General features: G+C 37.6%; 1 protein-coding gene across 2 annotated transcripts in view; it reads right to left on the reverse strand.

Annotated features, from left to right (window-relative positions):
- Positions 1-3,600: 3,600 nt before the first annotated feature.
- The window catches only part of tia1 (TIA1 cytotoxic granule-associated RNA binding protein), a 41,313-nt gene continuing 22,760 nt past the window's right edge, over positions 3,601-22,153 (reverse strand). For both annotated transcript variants that reach the window (XM_052040772.1, XM_052040773.1), the window contains exons 6-12: positions 15,531-15,606; positions 14,749-14,857; positions 14,278-14,373; positions 10,653-10,737; positions 9,685-9,808; positions 8,720-8,871; positions 3,601-6,985 (exon numbers count right to left, since the gene is read on the reverse strand). In XM_052040772.1, the coding sequence (XP_051896732.1) occupies positions 6,862-6,985; positions 8,720-8,871; positions 9,685-9,808; positions 10,653-10,737; positions 14,278-14,373; positions 14,749-14,857; positions 15,531-15,606 (766 nt within the window). In that variant the 3' untranslated portion in view covers positions 3,601-6,861. The remainder of the gene's footprint in view (positions 6,986-8,719; positions 8,872-9,684; positions 9,809-10,652; positions 10,738-14,277; positions 14,374-14,748; positions 14,858-15,530; positions 15,607-22,153) is intronic.

Genomic DNA, 22,153 nt, shown 5'->3' on the forward strand with positions numbered 1-22,153 from the left:
AAGTCAGCCCAAGTGCAGTGGCCGGTTGTAACTGCAGCTGAATTGTAGCAGTGAGAAGACTATTGCAATATTAATGGTAAAACATTTACTTAATGTTTACACACCTGCTCAAGTATTTTGAAATGTTCTTTAAATCTGAAGGAGAGCCCATTTGAACATTTTATTGTAAATGGAGGAATACTCGAATAACATTTGAAACAGTCGCTGCGGCATCCTTCCGTATCACAGCCACTGGGACATTTTATTTTACACTAAGAAATGCAAGGCCAGTGGCGCTGCATGATTTCGGCGAGGGAAATATGGCTGAGCCTCCAAAGTCAAGGCAGCTGAGGGTTTGCAACCATTCAGCACTCCTGCTTCCCACAAAGACACAACCCTACCGTGCTTCTTCGCTGGGGAAAAACAATTGGGAAGTCTGCCATATCCTGCATCCCTCACGCACAAAGGCGACGATATCTCAGTTAACCTGGTTTACCCATACGGGGAATGTGCTTGCATTATAATTACCGAATCTACCAACCCACCCAACTTCACAAGCATTGATCACGATCAAGGAAATGCGACTAACTAGGAGGCGTAAATGAGTGCAAAGCAGAAGTCCAAGATTGAGGACCACGCAAGGACTGTATCACGTGTTGTGCATTTAAAAACAAATTGCATTTATTTCTTGAGCGTAACTATAATTTAGTGCACATTTAAAAAATAGAAACATTTCCACCACTCCAACCCTATTTACATAAAATTATATCCGTTGTTCTGATGAAAGCTCTAGAGCAAGAATTAACCAGTCAATTGCCGATCTTGTCTACCATTTAGTTGGATTATAACTGATTTATACCCCAATATCTCTTCTGTATTTTCCTCTAAAACCAAAATTGATCACAATTCTGCAAATTTCAATCAACTGAGCGTCTACAGCCTTTTGCAGGAGATCAATAACTTCCAAATGGGGAAAATAGAAAAAAATCCGGGATTAGTTCTAAACATGAGGAGGGAAGAGCTCTGTAAAGGAATAACTATGTTACCATCCACGAATAGATGAAGAGTTTACTCAACTTAAAAAAAAAGTTTTTTAAAAAATCAGGTAGATTCAGATATTCGACTTCAAACGTTAGCTCTATTTCTCCTCCGTCAGATGTTGCCTGTCTCGTTGAGTGCTTCTAGCATTTTTTTTTGTTATTATTTCAGATTTCCAGCAACTGCGGATTTTTTTAAAATCAAAAATAAAATGTCTCATGAAGATAGGCTCTCATGTTAAGATTGTGGCTCCTTCAGTAGCTTCATCCATATTGTCTGTCAGTACACGACTCTATTCCTGCTAAAGTGAATTAGATTAAGAAGTGTGGTAATCTTGTCTCGTGATTTACTCCAATACAACTACTGATAATAATATAAATTTTGAAGGAAACTAGTATAGTACACGTTTTTCCTTTTGCTTGAGTTACCTAAATTTCTTCCAAAACCAAGCTTTCTTCCCAAAAAAAATGGACAGTGTATGAAGACATGAAAAGGATTAAAGGGAAGTTGAAAACAACTTTTGGAATATCACCTGAAACAGCATAAAGATGTCATCATACAGTGTTAATGGCTTCCTTCGATGTTACGGAAACCATTAGGTAAATTACAAACCAAAGGTAATGCAACACAAGGTGCCAAGTAGCCGCGGAAACAACTGGATGCGAGGGAGAAAAGTAAAACTGAATAGACCAGAAATAAGTTACAGTATTTATTTCAAGAAATAACCCAGCCGGATACTGAACCATTAATATGGGTTTGCCACAAATGTGAAAGAACGCACCAATGTGGTATTAACTGACCAAATCTCGTGAACTCTTTTTTTCCCAGACAGAAGAAAGCCCAGTGAACATGGGAAAATATCCGAATTGAGTTCCACAAACTCTACACTCATTCAGTTAGCTCCTTAAACCTATCAAAACTTGCCAAGGCAGAAGCACATCAGATAAAATTCAATACTGAGCCATGAAGAGAAAAAGAGGACTGGTCACCGGTACCTTAATCAAGAAGAAACATTAAGAGAGAATAAAGGTAGAGAGAAAAGGAACAAATTCCAAAACAACCCTGAATACTGAATGTGTCAGTGGAGGCTGGAAAAAAAAGTAGAAAACCTCAAAGGAATTCACTTGGGAGGTGGATTAAAAACAAATTAGTTCAAAGGAAGTGCAATGACCATCGGGTCAGTAGACAAAACATGGAATCATTATGGACACAGTTAGATGCAAAATGTTGAATGTTGTGAAAACTGGGTTTCTATCAAAACATTAAATATGAAAACACTGCCTACTCACCCAAAAAAGATTTAAGTGAAAATTCAGTTATTTTAAAGCACATTTGAGTTTACCTTCATAAACTCTACCTTAAGTTAATGTTACAATAATTACCCAGCTCCTAACCACCAACCAAGCTAGGTTTTTATAAACTAGTACATATACTTATAATATTGATCCAGAAGATTTTACCATCTCACCACCCCAATGAGGGGAGACCTCATAGAAACATTTCGAATGTTGAAAGGACTGGACAGAGTAGATGTGGCTAAGTTGTTTCCCTTGGTGGAAGAATCCAGGACAAGAGGGCACAGTCTTAGAATTAGAGGGTACCCATTTAGAGCAAGATGAGAAATTTCTTTAGCCAGAGGGTCATGGATTTATGGAATTCGTTGCCACATACAGCTGTGGAGGCCTGATCATTGGGGGTGTTTAAGGAGGAGATTAATAGGTATCTAATTAGTCAGGGTATCAAGGGATATGGAGAAAAGGCCGGAAATTGGGGCTAGATGGGAGAATAGCTCATGGTGAAGTGACGGAGCAGACTCGGTGGATCGAATGGCCTACTTCTGCTCCTTTGTCTTGTGATCAAGTACAGATCTTATCCTTCTACTTCAGGGATGTTTAACTTCTACAAGGCTTAACTATAAAAATTGAGGTAGTTCCCCAAATTACCCAATAAACCCTCGTAGTTACAAGAAGGTGACCTCATTAATTTCAGAGCCTTGAGAAACATTACTATAGTTTATTTAAATTTGCATTATGCAAATCAAAATACCTTAAGTTTTCCCATAAGTATTCCTTGTTCATTGTATATAGTCAAAATTGCTCCACATCAACATGTCCATGAAGGCAAAAGGCTGTGCATATGGGAATATGTTTGTTCGATAATTTAATATCAACCACATATCTGGCAATCTTTGCTCTATTGATTCTGATTCAACATTGTGTGGCATAACAATTCTGTGGATTGAAAGAGTGGTCCAAAGGTAGAATGTTCCTGGAATGAAGACATTTTCTCTATTAAAAAAGGTACTACATTAATGCAGACTGAAAGCAATCTTACTGGTGTAACTACAATGGTTGCTGTTAAGGTATCCAAAACAAGTTGTGTGAAGTCTTGAAACAGAATATTGAGACAACTGTGGGTAATGCACTTCCTCGCTAGCCACACCGAATGTAAATTTGGTAACTAGGTATTCATGCAATGCTCAGCCATGACCATTTTAGCTACAATCAAGTATGTTTGGATTATTAAAAGTAGACATAACCAAGCAAAGATCTATTGTAGCTGCGATTAAACAGAATAAAGGAGTTCAGTACGATGGCCCAATGACCATTTTATTTATTGACCGTTAATAACTGCTACAGTTTTAATACCAACAAGGTCGTGCAGTTAACAAACCCGAATGCAAGTCAATTGGTCCTTCACAAACCTAGTTCATGTGATTTTTGCCTGGAATAGATATCCCCTGAGGTGAAGTTTTATTTTAATGCTGATGCAGTTTAAACAGAAAATAGAGACTTTATCCCTTTATGGCCTGTTTAGCCTGCATTTATTCTCACAACTTCTCAGTCTGAAAACCCGCTTACCCAACTGTTGCTCATTCCACAGTGCCTGTATCTACAGGTTAGTCTGTCACCCGTTCCAATGATGACCAGGGAAGCTGCTGGATACAGATATACTACAATCCCCATCCCACCAACCCCTCCCAGAATACAGCACGGAATCTGCAAGTGCAGACAAAAGTTGCCCCAATCCACTAAATGTCCCACCTTCTGATACCCAATCTTGGCAGGTGGGACATATGCAAGTGGGGAGAAATTTGGAGGGTGGGATGGGGAGGGGAAGGGACCCAAAACGAACACATGATATTGAAACAAATACTACCACCTTGGAAAGACCTCTGTTCCATTTGTTTCAACTGCTTCAACATCCAATGAACTTTAATACAGGTGAAAGCAAAAAGTCAAAGTTCCACATCAAATATTTAACCAAATGAAAGCATAAGATTTAACAGAATTTGACATTGTATTTTCCAAGTGCCAGTCCTTGTACGTTAACAAAAGGGATACAGTTTCCAGCGCTTTCTAGTTTGGGACTTTAAATATAAAATGATCCAGCAGTTCTGTACGGTAAATCTGCAGTGCATCACACCACTCCAAGAACAATTTGCTTGAACTCCTGGGGCTGTGCCAACGAGCTTTGCATTTTGGTAACTAAATGCAGTATTAGAAAAAAGACTTGCTAAACAGTCCAACAGATTAAAACAAACATTAACCCATTTAAATGTGCAAAGAGTTATTACGGCAAAAATTTGCAATCATTTCATCTTGGGGCATGTCACTGATGGCCCAGATACTATTTTGTCCGACCAATACATCCACAAGTTGTCATGTGAAAAAAATTTTAAAGAGAAAGCATTTTCACATTTGATTTAATGCTGCAACCATAAGTATTCTACAGAAAAGGATCAGAATGACCAGATCCTGTTGGTACACCAACCAAACGTGTACCAATTGATTTAATGATAAGTCAGTTGTCTCAAGTTTAATCAATTAAAATGTTTAAGTCAGTAGAATTGGCACAGCCCAATTTGATCCAGAAGCCCAGGCAAACATGACAATCACATTAAGACGATATTAAAGAAAGCTTGTGAGGTTGGCAGTCTTCTCAGTTTTGTGACTGCAGAAAATTTCAACTGGAAGGCCTTCCAAGACATTATGCTGTCTGGGAGACTATAGGTGGAAAACACAAATTTCCCCCCGGAAACCTAGGAAAGAGCATTTTAAAACCAATGTACAACTGATATGCAATAAAATACATTTACAGTACCTCTTATGCATATGCAGCCAATATTGCGAGCATAACTGATCATTTACACTAGTATATACTACATTCTGAACACCCTCCGAAGAGACACGTCAAGAGATTTTTTTTTAAAAACTACTTTTTTTTTTTGAGGTGCTCCAAATTGTGACTTAGCCAAGAACAGACAAAACATATCAACTGTGGCAGATGGGCTTGTTGCATCGTCTGGGCACACCTACCCATATAACAGAACCCACAACTACCTGGTTAAGAAGCCAGTGGTGCAATTGCCATACTGGCATATCACTGACAATATTTAAATTTTGCCTCCCACCCCACACCCACCATCCCCCCAATCCCACCCTTCTCTCCCAATTACCATTCATGTGCACAGGCTTTTGTTTTGGGCGGAGATGCACAACAATCTCCAATAATAAAATGCAGCCTTAAGACACTGCTGTGTCAACTGCCTGAAGTGTTAACAAGCCAACACGTCAGTTGTCAACCATGACAGTGAAATGATTCCTACCATCAGCCTCTTGAAATAATTAAAAACACACCAAAACAAAACAAAGTAGAATTGCCATGTGTTAACGGTGGAGGTTGTGAATATTTTAATCATCTTTACATGCAAATTGCATATTCTGGGGGGAAAAAAAAACAGGTAACAACCACATATCCGAGTGCATCAGGATTTTCTTTGTCCTGGTTCCCTGTGCACCCACCACCTTCAATCAAACACAATTTGGCAGAAATGGTGCTAGTTTTATTTTGCCAGTGGCTATAATTTTTAAAAAAGGAAAATTTGTATTAATTTTAAAATGGAAACTCAAATTCAGATTTTGGAAGCAAGCTGATACCCTAAAATGCCTTCTATCAATAGTTATGCTTCATTTTCACATCTGGAAATTTCGGTTTTAACTAGCTCCTGAGGAAAATGCTCTGCAGTGCCAAGTGTAACATCATGGTTACTTGTACTGCTAAGATCAGGAAACTATGCTCCCAGAAGACAGATGCCTCAGATGATACTGGGAGAACAGCCCACATCCAAGTCAACACCCAGAAGTGCTTTCATTATAACATCACTAAGTTTTACTTGGTTTCTTTAATCAAATGATTAAAATGCTACTTCAAAATAACAAAAGAACACAGAAATAAACATTTTACTATAGTATTTCATTGCTTTAAACTATGCTGTGTACATGCTGAGAGCTCAAGGGACTCTACAATTTTTCCATGTTCTGAAGGATCATAGTATCTTTGAACAACCTCCTACATTTACAAAGTATGGCCTTGTACAATAGAAATGTGGAAAACATAGGATTATTTAATTTTACAGTTTGAAATCAAATTTGTGGAATGCAAAACTAAACTGCCCAGTGTCTGCATAGAAACACGGCATCTAATATTGTGCAATTTGTCTGCCTCATTTTACAAAAGTGGCAGCATCACTTAGAAATCCCTGCTTTTATTTATTCTCTCCAATGGCCATAGGAAATAGATTGTAATTTTGTTTTGAAACATCTCAAAGAAAACTGGACACAAAAATTGGCAGACATCCAGCACCTTTAGACAGAAGCTAGGATGCAACAGATTTCCATGATTTCTAAAAATGAATTGCTTTCCTTTTAAAATAAATACAATGCAGTTGACATCTTTCATTGATCTGGCTTTGAAAAAAAATCTTTAAGTAAACAAAGGCTTGACGTGTCCACTGTGGCAGGAAACCACTGGCTATAGGTAGGAAGAGAGAGTCCTTTCTGCTCACTGGGTTTGGTAGCCTGCCATGCCAAATCCTGCTTGGTTGGTTATCACACTGGGACTTTGACCTTGTGGAGGCTGGACTCCGTAGTTAGCACCCATCCATGCAGCAGTGGATGGTGTCTGACTGTAAGAGAAAAGGACGAAACAAAACACTGGAGTGAGGTAGCACAAAATGACTGGTTTTACACACTGAATAGAACCAAAACAGGACCACACCTCTTCCAAACTTCAACACTCTCATAACATAATTACATACTGAATCACTAGTTTTAATAGATGCTGTACCAAATTATTCATCATGTTGTTTCAGGAGGACAAATATAAAGTCAAAAGTCACAGATAATATTTCAAAGTTTTAGATAATGATCACACTGGAACCCATAAAAATGTGGAGGATATTTGTATGCTTATGATGCAAAATTCAGGAGTGCATTTCGGAGAGAGGAATTTATATTAAAAAAACAGTTGAAGTCAAAGGCCCATCAAGATTGCTTGATTTAATATGATCACACTGATCCTGTGCCTCAAATGCAATCTTCTGCCCAATCATCATACCTTACAATTCCTCCTAGTGTCCTAAAATCTATTCTCCGGAACTTTGAATATACTCAACAATTGAACATCTAAAGGCCTGATATCAAGGATTCTAAAGCCTTACAAAACTCTGCATAGAGAAATTTCTTCTCCCCACAGTCCTAAATGCCTGACCCCTTATTCTGATGCTACGTTCCCTAGTCCTGAACTTGAGGAAACTGCTTCTCAATAATTGCTGGTCAACCCATCTCGGATTCTTCTGCCTCAATGAAATAACTTCTTACTTTTCTGGCAAGTACAGACCAAGCCTCCTCAATTGTCCTCATCGCAGAAAATCTTACAAAACTAAGCTGCACTGACTCTTTAGAAAGTATCTTTCCCATTAACCCGATATGCATCTGTAACTGACCAAAATCTCACCAAAATCCAGAATAATCTCAGCAATTACTGTTGTCATCTAACCTCCTTTCTAATTGCTTGTTGTACCTGCACACCTTTGTGTATTTTCACAAACGTATTCTACTCCCTCTGTGAACAAATGTTTTCTAGTATCTTGCCATTTTTTCAAATCTTCTCCTTTTCCACTCTTCCTATCATCTTCTTACCCAGTCACTTAACCTGTATACATCTCCTTGCATAGTACTGCTCTTCTCCCAGTTCATTTTCCTGTCTGGCTTCATATGAGCAGAAAACATGGATACATTACGTTCTTTTCTCATCCAAATCACTTATCTAAATTGTGAACAGCTGAAGGCCCCATGCAGATCTCCTGTGATGCCATTCACAAAGAAAACACCAAATAGAATGACAAATGCTTTGTTCTGTTCATAGTTTTGAGACAAAAAGATTCTGATTTGTTTACTCTTTAGATTACCCCATACAATGCACCAGTTGCCTGTGTTCTAAAGGCTACCTTTGGTAAACACAAAGCAGAATCCATCAAAGATAGGTACTCGGACAGATACTATTCTGTCACGTGGTAAACGGGTGCTCCATCACCAATTCAACATTAATTTTCTCAAGAGATAAACCAATTCCTGTAATTCCTTCAGTAAATTCTATGGAACAGGCTGCCAGAGGAAGTGGTGGAGATGAGCACAATTACAGCACTTAGAAGACATTTGGACAGGTATGTGGTCAGGAAAGGTTTAGAGGGAGATGGGCCAAACGCAGGCAAAAGGGATTAGTTTAGATAGGTATCTTGGTCGGCAGGGACGAGTTGGGTCAAAGGGCCTGTTTCTGCACTGTATGACTCTGAATCTATGAAAGAGCTGATACAGCACATAACAATCCATATCAATACAGAAGAAAAATATTCTCTTACTCCATTCTGAATCCTTGTTGATTCCAAGCTTGCCCATAAACTCCATATGGTGGCATTTGCCAGCCATTAGGCATGTACTGCCCAAATTGTTGAGTATTTCCATACCACTGGCCAAACTGGCTCCAGGGTTGAGGATAGCCCATTTGATTTTGCTTAAAAAAAACAAACAAAAGAGAGGAAGGGGTTGAGAAAGGGAGCAAAAATATTTTTCTCAATATTTTCCAAAAACTTCACAGTATGTGTTTATAATAAAATTCCTGGAATATACGTTAGGTTACAAAACATTGCCAGATTTGCCTGCGGTAACGCAGTACATATCAACAACTTTTCATTTCCCCCACCCAATATTAAACATCATTTTACTGAACACTACTCTTATTCAATCTGTTCTGACTGCACCCCGTCACAACTTGCCACTGAACCCAAACTTTGGAGAGTTTCTTGAGATACTGTACTTCATGGATGTGAAAAGGATCAATACATATGCTGGGTAAAGCTTATTACAGTGAATATGAACAGTTTTACTCTCACGTTCTGTACTTAAGATGAAATAATTCTCTTGTCCTCCTTCCCTCCCTCACTTTTTCTGCTTTGGTTCCTTTTTCAGCACTGTTTTTGGACATTTTCGCCCTGCTTAGCTGAAAACCAAGTCTGTCTTCAACAGTTCAAGGCTCAAGCAATTGAGCAGTGAATTGTTGCCTCAGTCTTCTGATTGAGACATTCACACCTTAACAAAGTAACTCACATTGACCAGTGGCGGACTGCTGATTAAAAACAAATTCCGAGTCAATGTACAAGATCACATTTTATGAATGCACAGTATTTAACTTGGTTGACTGTTATCACCCAAATTAGACACATATCCAAACAGAAATTCTAGAGATTGTTTTTGAAAAGATCAAGTTGTCAGACACTAAATCTGCTTTAAAGAATAATCAGAGATAAAATAAATGATTTTAACTCACTTGTTGAAATTGTCCCATTCCATCAGGTGTTTCCTTTCCCCAGTAACATTTGACAATGTGTCCTTCTATGGTAGTTCCATTGACTGAGACAATAGCATGTGCAGCACTTTCATGTGATGAAAAACTAAAAACAAAATAAACCTTATGTATTGACTTTCCATCTTCCATGCTGCAGATACCACAGTTCATGTTCTAACCAATGGATACCGATGGGAATCGGTCTTGGAGCAGATTATAAAAATGCTGCTCATTTCCTCTGTGTAACAAATTAATCCTAAAAGGGCAGTCGACTTATTTTTAAAAATGTAGATCCACATAGTCAACATTTTCAAATTGTTAAATTAACTTTGAAGTCTGCTAATGCCGGTCATAAAATGTAGGCAATAATTTGCCAAAACCACAATAAATTTGAACACCCTCACCAGCATCAAAATCTTGATTTCAAATTTATCACACTGAATTAACAGGAGACTGTTACATTTATCAGTTATAATTTATAGAACTTTCCTTCTAAAATGTTTCAATTAACTATTAGTTAATTGAACTAATGAGATTTATAAGTGAGTTGCAAATGTGGGATTTACAATGTGTAACTGCATCTGCTACAGGGGTTTTGGATCGTTAACGTACTTATATCAATAATATACTCAAGCAAAAGATCTGGATGGAAAGAAAACTCTCATTTGAAAATGATTCTAGATGTAAGCAAAATATCACGTTGGATACAGTTGTGCACCTTGAACAGTCCTGCTAAAGCATCAGTCCTTTTTTTGCCATATTGATGTTTAATTTGCATGTTGGTTTACTAAACTCGATGGATGAGACTGAAGGTTGCAAATTAAACATTCTTAATTTCTCACTTCTCATCAACCCAAAATGTTAACTGCTCCTATCTCCACAGATGCTGCCTGACCTAATGAATAATTCCATTTTGTTTTTACTGCTAGTTACTCAAGGACCAAACATACCGTACAAATGAATATCCTTTCTCAGGAAACACCCTGATTTCCATGATTTGTCCAAAGGGTGAAAATGTCTGGCGCATGAGTTGCTCTAAAAAAGTAAAAATATTTTGAATGTAAGCTTTAATAGATTTCTTCAAAAGATAGAGAATTTATTGGATATGGTATACATTGGAAATGCTAATGACACCAACCAGAATACAGGTTACCTCATAGCATGCTGCATTATACTTTCTATAAACAAGTATACAAGTTACAAGTTTGTGAGATTTCTGTTAAAACAGAATAGTTGCATGGCTCCATTTGGAACTCAATGCTGAATACGGAAATTTTATCAAGCAAGAATTAAGATTTACTATTTTAGGGAGTTCTGAATTCAATTTTTATTTTCAAGCTACTGACTACAGTTGTCACAAAGGAGGAAACAACTGAAGGGCCATGAAGTTTAAGGCAGAGGAGCTTCAAGATCTGTGGAATTCTGTGTTAAATAAGGAATTTTACTTCAAAGACATGGATTGAATCATAGGTCAAACAGACTGACTAACTTTTCCAAAGATTTTTTTTAAGGGGGCCACCACTGATGGAGTTTGGAAGTTTCCCAGTCTGGGTTCTCCAAGGACAAGTTAAGGTCCTAAATTGGCAGAAGGCAGATTTCACAGCCTAGGAGTAGAATGGGAACAGATGCACATGGGTAATGCAACATCTGACAAGTGGAAGTATTTTAAAAGAGGTGACGAGAATTCAGGCTCAGAACGCTCTCGTAAGAACGAAAAGGCAAAGATGGCAAGATTAGGAAACCTTGGATGACAAAAGGTTATTGAAAGTTTGATCAGGAACAAAAAAGGATGCAAACAACAGAATGCAAGTTCCTTGAGTAAGAGGGCACTGGAGAGTACTTGGGGAAATTAGGATGGCAAAAAGGAGACCATGAAATGTCTTTCACAGGTAAGATTAAGGAGAATCCCAGGTCTTCTATTAGGAGCAAGAGAGTAGTCTGGGAAAGAGGGACCAAAGAAGTAATATGTATGTGGAGCCAGGAGTTGTGGGCAATGTCCTAAATGAATTCTTCTCACCCGTATTCACCAAGGGGAAGGACGTGGAAGATAATGAGTTCAGGGAGAGATAAATTGTTAATCTGGAGTACATCAGTATTAAGAAGGTGGAGGTATTAACTGTCTTGGGACACAAATTCCCCAAGGCCAGATGAGATCTATCCCAAGTTGCTCTGGATAGCTGAAATCTTATAGAAGTACAAAAGATTATGAGAGGCACTGATAAAGTAAAAAGTCAAAATGCTTTTCAAATGGTGGGTGTATCAAAAACAAGCAGGCATTGGTTTGAGGTGGAAGGAACAAGTTTTAAAGAGGATCTGAGTGGTTGATATCTGGAAAGATGGTGGTGGAATCAGATACAATCACTATGTTTAAGATGCATTTAGACAGATACTGAAATAAGTAAGGCATAGAAGTATACAATCCTATTGCAGGCAAATAGGATTAGTGTAGATAGGCAAAAAAAAAAGTCAGCATGGACATAGAAGAGCCCATTTCAGTACTGTATGAATATGACCCTGTGACAACTAGTGGAAGATGTGGGGAGAAGCAGAATTTCACTAAGTAGTTGGTGCTCTTAGTTATATTCTACGGTACGCTAAAGCGAGAGTGTAAAGTGCACCATGCCCAATATGAAAGTGTGTGATTGTCACATTGGCCATTTTGTTTTCCAGCTTTACCTATTCTCCCTCCAAAAAGCTCCGATCAGCCATCAGGATATATATTGATATAGCTACTCAGAAAAGGATAATGATCACTGACAAACAGTGGCTGACAACAGCAACTTGTTAGCTTCAACTGTTAAATAGAAACTATGTACCAGCTGCTTCAAATTTTACAGAAGATAATGTAGTTAGAATATAGAGGTGAATTACAAGGAACCTGGGATTAAGTGAGAGCATTGAGAATAAAACATATTTTAATGCTAATAAATCAGGAAAATATGTACAATAAATTTGTAAGAAGCAGAATCAACAAAAATTGTAATTTCCTCTGCAAGTGAAAGAGAATCCCAAGTCATTCTGTAAGTATATTTGAAGCGAGCAGCCATGAAAAGAGTGAGTTTTTGTAGGGACCAAAGAAGTAATGTGTGTGTGGATCACAGATGTCAGGCTCATTGGTCTGTAATTCAGTTTTCTCTCTACTTCCTCTTTTAAATATTGGGTTACATTAACTACCCTCCAATCCACTGTTCCAGAATCTAAAGAATGTTGGCAAATGACCACCAACGCATCCTCTATCTCTTGAGCCACTTCCTGAAGTACTCCAAGCTGCAGACTATCTTTAACTCCTTCCTACTAGTACTGATTTTATTTAGCTTTAATTGGTCTACCATTTCTTAGTTCCCCATTATCAGTTCTTGTTTCTGACTGCGAGGCCCACCTACATTTGTCTTCACTAATCTTTTTCTATTCACACACTATTGAGCTCTCTGCAAGCTTGCTCTCATTACTTTCTCCTCCCTAATCAATCCCTTTGTCCCTCTTTGCCGAGTTCTAAAGGGTTTTTTGGCCTTTTTTTTATATTTCTCCTCCTTGGATCTAACACCATCCCCAATTTCTTTTGAAATCCATGGTTGGACCACCTTTACTATTTTTTTTGCACCACACAGGAATGAATGATAGTTGCAATTCATTTATGTACTCTAAATGATTGCCATTGTTTATCCACTGTCAACCCTTCAAGTAACACTCCCCACTCCATCATAGCCAGCTCATGCCTCTCATCTTCACATAGTTTCTTTCATTTAGATTCCAGACCGTAGTCTCAGAATCAGCTCTCTCTCTCCATCTTAATAAAGAATTCCATGTTAATGGTAGTTCTTCCCCCAAGGGACCCCACAAAACAAGATTGTTTATTAATCTTTTCTCATTACTCAACACCCAGTCGAGGATGGCCCACACCCTAGTTGATTCCTCAATATGTTGATCCAAAAGCCATCCTGAATGCACTCTAAAAATTCATCCTCTACAGTATTATTGCTAATTTGGTTTGCCCAATATGTCAAACAAGGTCATCCGTAATTAGAATTGTACTCTTGTTGCATGCATCTCTAATTTCCTAGATAATGCCGTCACCTAACTTCACCACCATTGTTTGGTGGTCTATTTTACTAACATTTTCTGCTCTCTGCAGTTCCTTAGCTCCACCAATACAGAGTCCACATTAGGACTCTCAGAGCCAATATTGCCCCTCACTATTGTATTGATTCTCTCCTCTACTGAGGACATTAATCCATCTCCTTTTCCTTTTCTCACCCCAGCTTTCTTGAATATCAAGTTTCCCTGGATGTTTAGTCCCCATCTGTAGTTACCCTGTAGCATGGCCCTGTAAATCACAACCATTTCACATCCAGTTACATCTATTTGCAAAGCTAAGTCACATACCTTACTATGACTACTTGGCACACAGAGACACAATGCCTTCAGGCGTGCCCCTTAATCATTCCTGATCTTCTTAGCATTATTTTGTGCCATGGCCCTGCTTGCCTCTCTCCCCTGATCTCTCTGTCCTCCACCCTTGCCTAATGGATTCCTGTCTTTTGTTTCCATCCTTGTATTCCAGGTATTAAGTATTACCTGTAAGTCCAACGGCTATGCCACCACAATAAACAGTACAGTTGCTGGGACTGGATTGATTGACAACTTCTTCATAGGACAGCTGTTTGGTATTTGCTGTAAAAGGGAAAACTGTACATTAGAAGACATATTCACAGCTACCTGTACTTCATTATTTTTAAAATCCGTTCTTCCGATATTCACAAAATAAGCCTTCAATAGGAAAATTTAAATTTCGCACATTTCACAATGCAAAGAATGTTCTTAAGCAATCCAACGAATGATATTCCACAGCCTTCAAGAAAAGATACCTACTGAGCAAAGCTGCTCACGAAGCCATGTGTATGCCTTGGCAAATGTATGCCTTGTAAAGAAACATACTCATAAACATACTATTTCATGTTTATGAGTATGTTTCATTACAAGGCATACATTTGTACTTTTTAAACAAATGAAATACCACATCTCCAATAGGTTGCTTTCTCAACTTACGTTCTGATGTACTCTTTGGTGCAGGTGGTTTCCGAGTTGCCCAATTTGTTCTGATCTGCCTTCCTCCAAGCCACTGCCCACCCATCTGTTGAATGGCATTCTCAGCATCCTGACATATGAAAATAAAATGGAAACAAGCCCTCAATAAATCGATGAAACAACCAAAATATTTACTAACAAAATTAGAAAAAGGTATTGGGGTTTCAGCAAACACTTCCAGTAAATCTGACAAGGGACTGCCACTCCAGTTCCTTCACTTCCCTGTACAGTGTAGCAATGCTCAGCCAAATTAGACCCATTAACCCAACACAAGCCTCTTCCAATGGAGGTCATCAGTCCTTTCCTCTTTTGGGAAAGTATTCTTTCACTATTTGATTAGGCAAAGACAGTGCACATTGGAAGGGAGATAATGAAAGAAAGGTCAAAGAGTAAAGGGGTGAAAAGAGTTTACGCAGAACCATCACAGTGGTGCTTGAAAATGTTGAAGATCCTGTCAAAGGAGGTCAAATATGCAAGGTTAAAAAAATGCACAATTAGAGAGGGGTGAATAACAACAGCCAACTATGCATAAATCAGATTCTGCAAGGAATAATAATCAGTTTGTATGAATCTTTACCATGGTTCTTATGAATTTCTTTATTCATACTCAGACATATAGGGTTTTTTGTTGTTTTCTTACATAAATGAAGTCTTGAAATTTGGGAAAGGATTAATCAGCTGACAAATTAACCACTTAAATTAGGGTGCAGAAATTTACCAAATATGAATGCTCCTTTACTTACCCACTTATTATAGAAGGACACAAAACCATACCCTTTGGATTTTCCAGTCGCCAAATCTTTGACCACTCTAGCATCACTGAAAATATAAATAAGACATAATGAATAAATAAATTTCTTGCTGGAATGAGTTTACTGTAGAGAATAAAAGACAGGAACCACACACACACAATGCTTATTGTCAAGACATCACATCTCACCTTTGATAAAGGGACCACTTAATGCAAGAGCGCCATATTCTATAAAGCACCTTTCTTCCTCTCCACTATAATATGTACTACATCTTCAACTGCTAGTTTACTAAATCTTGATCTGCTAATTCATTTATAACAGCATTGTTAACTTTAACGTGGTAAACATGCAAACTGTGGCTGAGCTGGCTAATGTACTTATAGAAGTTTATTTTTGTTTTTAAAAGCTATTCAAATAGTTTGTAAGTTCATTCATTTAAAAAAAAAGTTAAAATGTCTGATAGGCATGGTCAAAGCAGCTATTCCTAATTGTATAAATAACCAGGCCAAATCAAAAAGAAAAAAAAATCAGTTGAGAAAATTGCAAAATTAATTGAATGGCTTTCCTTAACCATGCACATTACATAGTACTTGTTGCCAACAAGTTTTCTACCTATTCTTAAAAATACAGTATATGAAATAGAAAAAAAAACTAGAAAAATAAAAAATAGGAATTAAAAGGCATACATCGCCTGTTAACAATTCTTTTAGTTTCTCGGTAGGGTGAATTCGTTACCCCCTTTTTGGACTGTGGGCAGCTGTAAATTTTGAGAAATTGAGATTTTCAGAAACGGTTGCAATATTCAGAGAAAACTAATAAAGACACTGTACTTCCAAAAGTGTTAACAGAACTACGCAGACTAGCATAAATATATGAAAAGTGCATTATATACAGACAGGATCAGATCACTAAAGAATTGATCATGAACTATTTTAAGCAAAATTGAAAAAAAAACAAAGTCAATTATTTGTTTACAAAGAGAAAAGGAAATAAGAAAACTACAACTGAGTGAACGATTATCCAACTGTGACAGTCCCTTGCTGTAAGCCATGGAAATCCTGTCCATTCTTCAGAGACATTCTGTAAAATAACCAGAGCCCTATTATTTGAAATTGATTCAGAACCCATCTATGGTGCATCTTCTTTTTCCCAATTATTGGTAATTATGTGGATGTCCAGATAAAATGTTTCTCAGGCAATTTGTTAACTCGAGAATAATTTTGTAAATATGCTTTTTAAAAAAATCTATTGCTAGTATGAATAAATTGCTTTTTTTTTTACCTTCAGGTGTGAAAGCTTTGGTAACATCTATGACATGCTTCTGTATAAAATGCATTTGGAGTCCGTGTTTAACGTGAGATTACCATGCAACCGCACGTGAAAATACCAACTCTGTGTGAATCAAGAGTAGAGGACACAAACTGTCTGTGAGGACGTGTTGTTTAATCTTGTACGAGTATTTTGTCTTCACTGCTCCATCACTTTAAACCTAACATCTGACTTGCTTTTGTTGGCCCACATAGACTGGATTTTAACCTACATCCAAAAGAAATCCTCAATAATATCATGAGCACCTATATTTTCCTTAAGTAAAAGGAAGTTGTGAAGTAATGACCAAGTTGCATTAAATGTAATCCAAGTTTTAAGAAAACAATGAATTATATATATCAATATCAATTCCCAGGTTACATTTCCAATGCTACAATAGTCCCCAAGCAAAAGAGATGCACGTTTGGTCAACTCCCAGGTCTCCAGTCTCATTCAACCCATCTCACAAAAGGCATTTGCTGGTGAAGCAGAGATTTCCATTCGAACCAGAATACTTCTCACTTCTGCTTGACATCCACCAACCATCTTGCGAAGTTTAGAAACTTACCATCTTCTAGGTTATTGATGGCAGAAATCCACACAAGCCATGTGGGGTGTCACCTGCACTCCTGTACCCTCATGACTAATTTGAATCAGTTACTGAAGAAAAACACCCAAAGTTCTGTGCTGGCTTTACAAATCATCATTTGAACACCATCATTTCACACCATAACCCTTTTGTTTTGTAATTACTGGTGATGTAGAAGCTTAGTTTTTTGTCAATAACCTATCTTAACCAGGTAACTTGCTTGATAGCTTTGTTTATCAACATCAAAAGCTGATGCTAGAAAGCCTATGAGAGGCTAAAACTAACCAACAGCAATTTTGCCAACAGATTTAATGCTGCAAAAGTACTATTTGCTGCTGCTGGACCACATCCATGTAGGCCAACAAATACAACATCTTCTCAAATGGATGAATGTTTAACATTATAAAACTCAGATTGAAGCCAAGACTGTAATGCTGCTCTAGATGTTAATACAATATTAAAAAGAATCAATAACCTGTACCTTCTACATGGAACAGACGGGCAGCATTCTGCAAACACACTGAAGTGAAGGACAACGAGAGGAATGCATTAAAATTCCTAGAGTCCTTTGAGTATTGGAAGGTTATTTCAACCATCAAATTATACACCCTTTGCGAGAACACCTTCAAAACATTCAATACAAACATACATAGATTATTTTTTCATTTCAATGCAGAAATGCTTCTGCAGTCTTCCAAAGGAAAGAAGAGTTAGTTTAATATTTGAAGTTAAGTATGCTTTGTGAGAAAGCTAGATGATTCCCCTTCCCAAACAAATCTGGAAAAGATGCCAGTTTTTTTTTTAATTAAAGACTGCCTTACACAACATGCTTTGCTTCACCACTTTGAACATTTAAGAGATTCTATTGTTTGCATACACTGAACATGGAAGATTGCAAAGCTCTGCAGTGATGTTAGTCTCTGTATTATGCGGTACCAACTGTACATAATCAAAGGGTGACATACCCCATTAAGATTTAAATGCCAAAAAATTACTTAAATGTCCAGATCACTGCAACTCAACAAAATGCCAATGACCCAGCTACAGCTGTGATATTTTACAATCACAAAACCTAAACCAAATGACTAAATCCTAGTATATGGTTTCAATGGTAACTGAACGCTTCCTTGAGATAAATGCACTTTAACTGATGTGAATTAATGGATAGGTATCATGGTATTTGAACCCTTATGTTTAAGAACAATATTTATTTATACAGGATTTTCTTGTTAAGCTTGAAACTCCTGTACAATGAATTCCTAACCAACACGGAGACAAACAACAGTACAAAAAAAATGTAAATGCTGCATTATCTTTAAGTTAAAGAATGTAGATAAACAAGAGTCTGGCTGTTCTAAAACACAACACAAGCTGAAAATACTGACAATTGTATTGAAGATTCTGCAATAAAGTTCCAGCTTTCAAAAGCGAAACATCAACAACACATTTGTCAATCACCATTTCCTATATCCAAAAAAAGTTGCATGGAGTTAAGAATTAATATAGTGAGAAGCATAAATTCAAGCCCAAGCCTTTGTTCTCACACACCAGGCATTTACCAGAAGGGCACTGGGAGTTAACTACCTACTCTCAGACACAAATGATTCAATGCATAGAAGGGAAAAGCCTCTTCAAGGAAACCCCACCTATGCTTTTCACTTCCTAAAGTAAACTTTGAAGACTACAGGATGAGTTGTTCATCATTCACTCTTACATCTGTTCCTCCCACAGAAAGAAAAACTTCATGTTTGTACCTGTTTGGAGAATATACTCAATCCCCTATCCTATCAACCAGTGAGTCTGTGCCACATTTGGAGTATCTCTTTGCATTCTCTGTGAACTATTTGGCTTTGTTCTTCAGGTGTACAACAGGTGATGGAGGATGTCCCAAGGAGCCCATTCACAGGTTAACTACTCTACTCTAGTCACCTCACTGAGTGAAAGTATAGCTGTCAGCAAGCCATTGTCCATCACCTCTGATAGTTTCGGGCTGGTGAGTCTGGTCAGTTAACACAGCAGGCAACAGAGAGGAAACATCCACCTCCCAAGCCTCAACAATCAGATAGAAGCCAGGTGAATTTCCCTGCTAGTTGGGTAGCTAGGGAGAGAGTAGGTTCCCTCAAGGACTAGTGTTGTAATCTATGTGTGGAGCCATGGGAAACAGACAAGGTCTTAATGAATATTTCTCATTGGTGTTTACTGTGAAGGACATGGAAGCTGCTGAATTCAGGGAAGAGAACAAAGATATACTGGAGCATATCAACATTATGAAGGTGGTGGTGTTGGAGGCCTTGAAAGGCATAAAGGTGGATAAATTCCTGGGCCGGACCAGGTATACCCTGGAAATGTTATGGGGAGCAAGGGAAGAGATTGCTGGGGCCCTGACAGAGAATTTTTATATCTTTATTAGCCACAGATGAGGTACTGGAAGACTGCAGGATAGCTAATGTTGTGCCTTTACTTAAGGGCAGCATGGATAAGTCAGAGGACTGCTAGCTGGTGAGCCTTATATCATGGGGGGGGGGGGGGGGGGGGAGTTGCTGGAAGGGATTCTGAAAGACAGGATTTATTTGCATTTGGATAGGCAAGGATTGATCAGGGATAGTCAGCATGGCTTTGTGCATGGGAAACCATGTCTCAAAAATTTGATTGTGGAGTTTTTTTGTCTACAGATTCTACATCACATTTGGACAACAATTTTCTGAGGAGTGATGCATAAAATGCCAATTTTACCTCCACCATGACTTAAACTTCCATGTGGTGGCATTAGATTTTCAAACCTCAATGTACAGAAATTGAAAACAGCAGCTACATTGGCAAAACCTTTGCTATTTGAATTACACTGCATCAAAGGTTATAACCGTGCTCATTGCACAAAATCTAGGTCAATTTGTTATATTTGCATACAAAGCCAAGAAGCATATGAAACTAATAGGGGTATTAGTATTTCCCAAAGAGTGATAGTCAAGCCTGTCATAAGCTATTACCAAGGCACTTAATTAACATAAGAAACAAAAAAAATTGCCAAGGAACACAGAAATTGAGCTGTGATGCAAGTTTTGAGTATAAATGGAACACAACTATTTGTACTCACCTGAACAGAAAACTTGAAAACAAAAGGCTTAGAAAAGTACAGCAAAGCAACAGGTACAGAATTACATTAAACAAGAAAAATGTTACTTAAAAGGGAAACAAGTAGAACAAACCCATGAAAGAATTAAATGTCAATGTTTCTGTTCCATACAAACAAAATATACTGTAGTAGGTGGTGTTCCCTGAGACAACTCTCTTTTTATGGTCCAGAACTTTCTTAAACCAGTGTTCATTTCAAAGCTTTTTACAAAAGCTTTACTAGATTTTACAGACCACTCACACATAAAAAAATCTCTTCATTTCAAAACTTTGTTAATTATAATTGCATAACAGCCACCTTGATTGGTCACAGGTAAATATAGTCATGCTTCTCAACAGGAAACAATAAACATACAAAAGAGAAGTCGTTTTCAGGTTTGTTAAGAAAGAATTCAACAATTCCAAGATGTTCTAAAACATTTTATAGCCAATAAAGTATTTTTTGATGTTTATTGTATTGTAATAAAACAGAAAAATCAATTTGCTTTTAGCAGCGTCACACAAAACACCACATAAATAAATGAGCAGATCATCTATTTTAGTGACGTTTAGTAATATTTTTCAGAAAACCAAGAGAATCTCCAAGCTCATTGATAAACAAAGCCATGGGATCTTTTCTAACCACCTGAAAGGACAGGTAACTCAATTTAAAAATGCTTAAAGAGTTGTGTTAAATGGATCAGAACACATCCTCGTTTAAAATGTCGACGTTTCAGGTCAAGACCCTTCATCTGATTAAGGTCTCAACCTGAAACATCAACTGTCCATTTCCCTCCACAGTTGCTGCCCGACCCGTTGAGTCCCTCCAGCATTTTGGGTGTTGCTCCAGATTCCAGCATCTGCAATTTCTTGTGTCTCCATTTAAAATGTGTTTGATAATACCACATTGCAAGTTTCCTCCATGTGCTCAACCTAGAGGCATTTTATATTGTAAATTCAGGTACTGGGAACAACAACAACAACAACCCAGGATTCAAACACAGATCTTGGACTTTCTTTTTAACATTCCAAGATACTCTAACACGCTTAACTATCTACTGCTTTCATATATAGAATTTTAAGATCTTTTCAAGAAGTAAATCCACATATCAGAAGCCCTGGCCACTTGGTTATTTTAACAATCAAATGTCCAACTTTGAAACAAGTCATGTGGTGAGTGTAAAATCGAGTGTATTGCATTGGCTTCCAAATTCCAAAGTTACGTACAGTACACACTGATCAAAGAATCTAAAAGCACAGAAATGTTTTTATTATTTTTATGAGAAAAAAGGTTGAACTTTCCATTTTGTACTGAAATGGACAAAATATTACAATTGTTAGTTTAAAAAATGGTCTCCAAAACTAAATTTTCCCCTCTCCAGCCATTTACTGTAAATGTTATCATCTTTCTGTCCCTCTCCTTATCGCAAATGTAGCCCAGTAAAACAGCTGACAGTTGTTTCTTCAGGTGTTTCTTTTTGCTTGTTACCTGAAGTGATCCTGTGTGCTTCTGCAAAAAAATGGCCTACAACCTTTTTTGTTCCCTCGAAGAACAGAATCACTTATAGCCAAAAATCAACAACTCATTACAGAATATAGACATTCA

The sequence above is a fragment of the Pristis pectinata genome, chromosome 29, assembly GCF_009764475.1.
Source record: "Pristis pectinata isolate sPriPec2 chromosome 29, sPriPec2.1.pri, whole genome shotgun sequence".
NCBI classification, from domain to species: Eukaryota; Metazoa; Chordata; class Chondrichthyes; order Rhinopristiformes; family Pristidae; genus Pristis; species Pristis pectinata.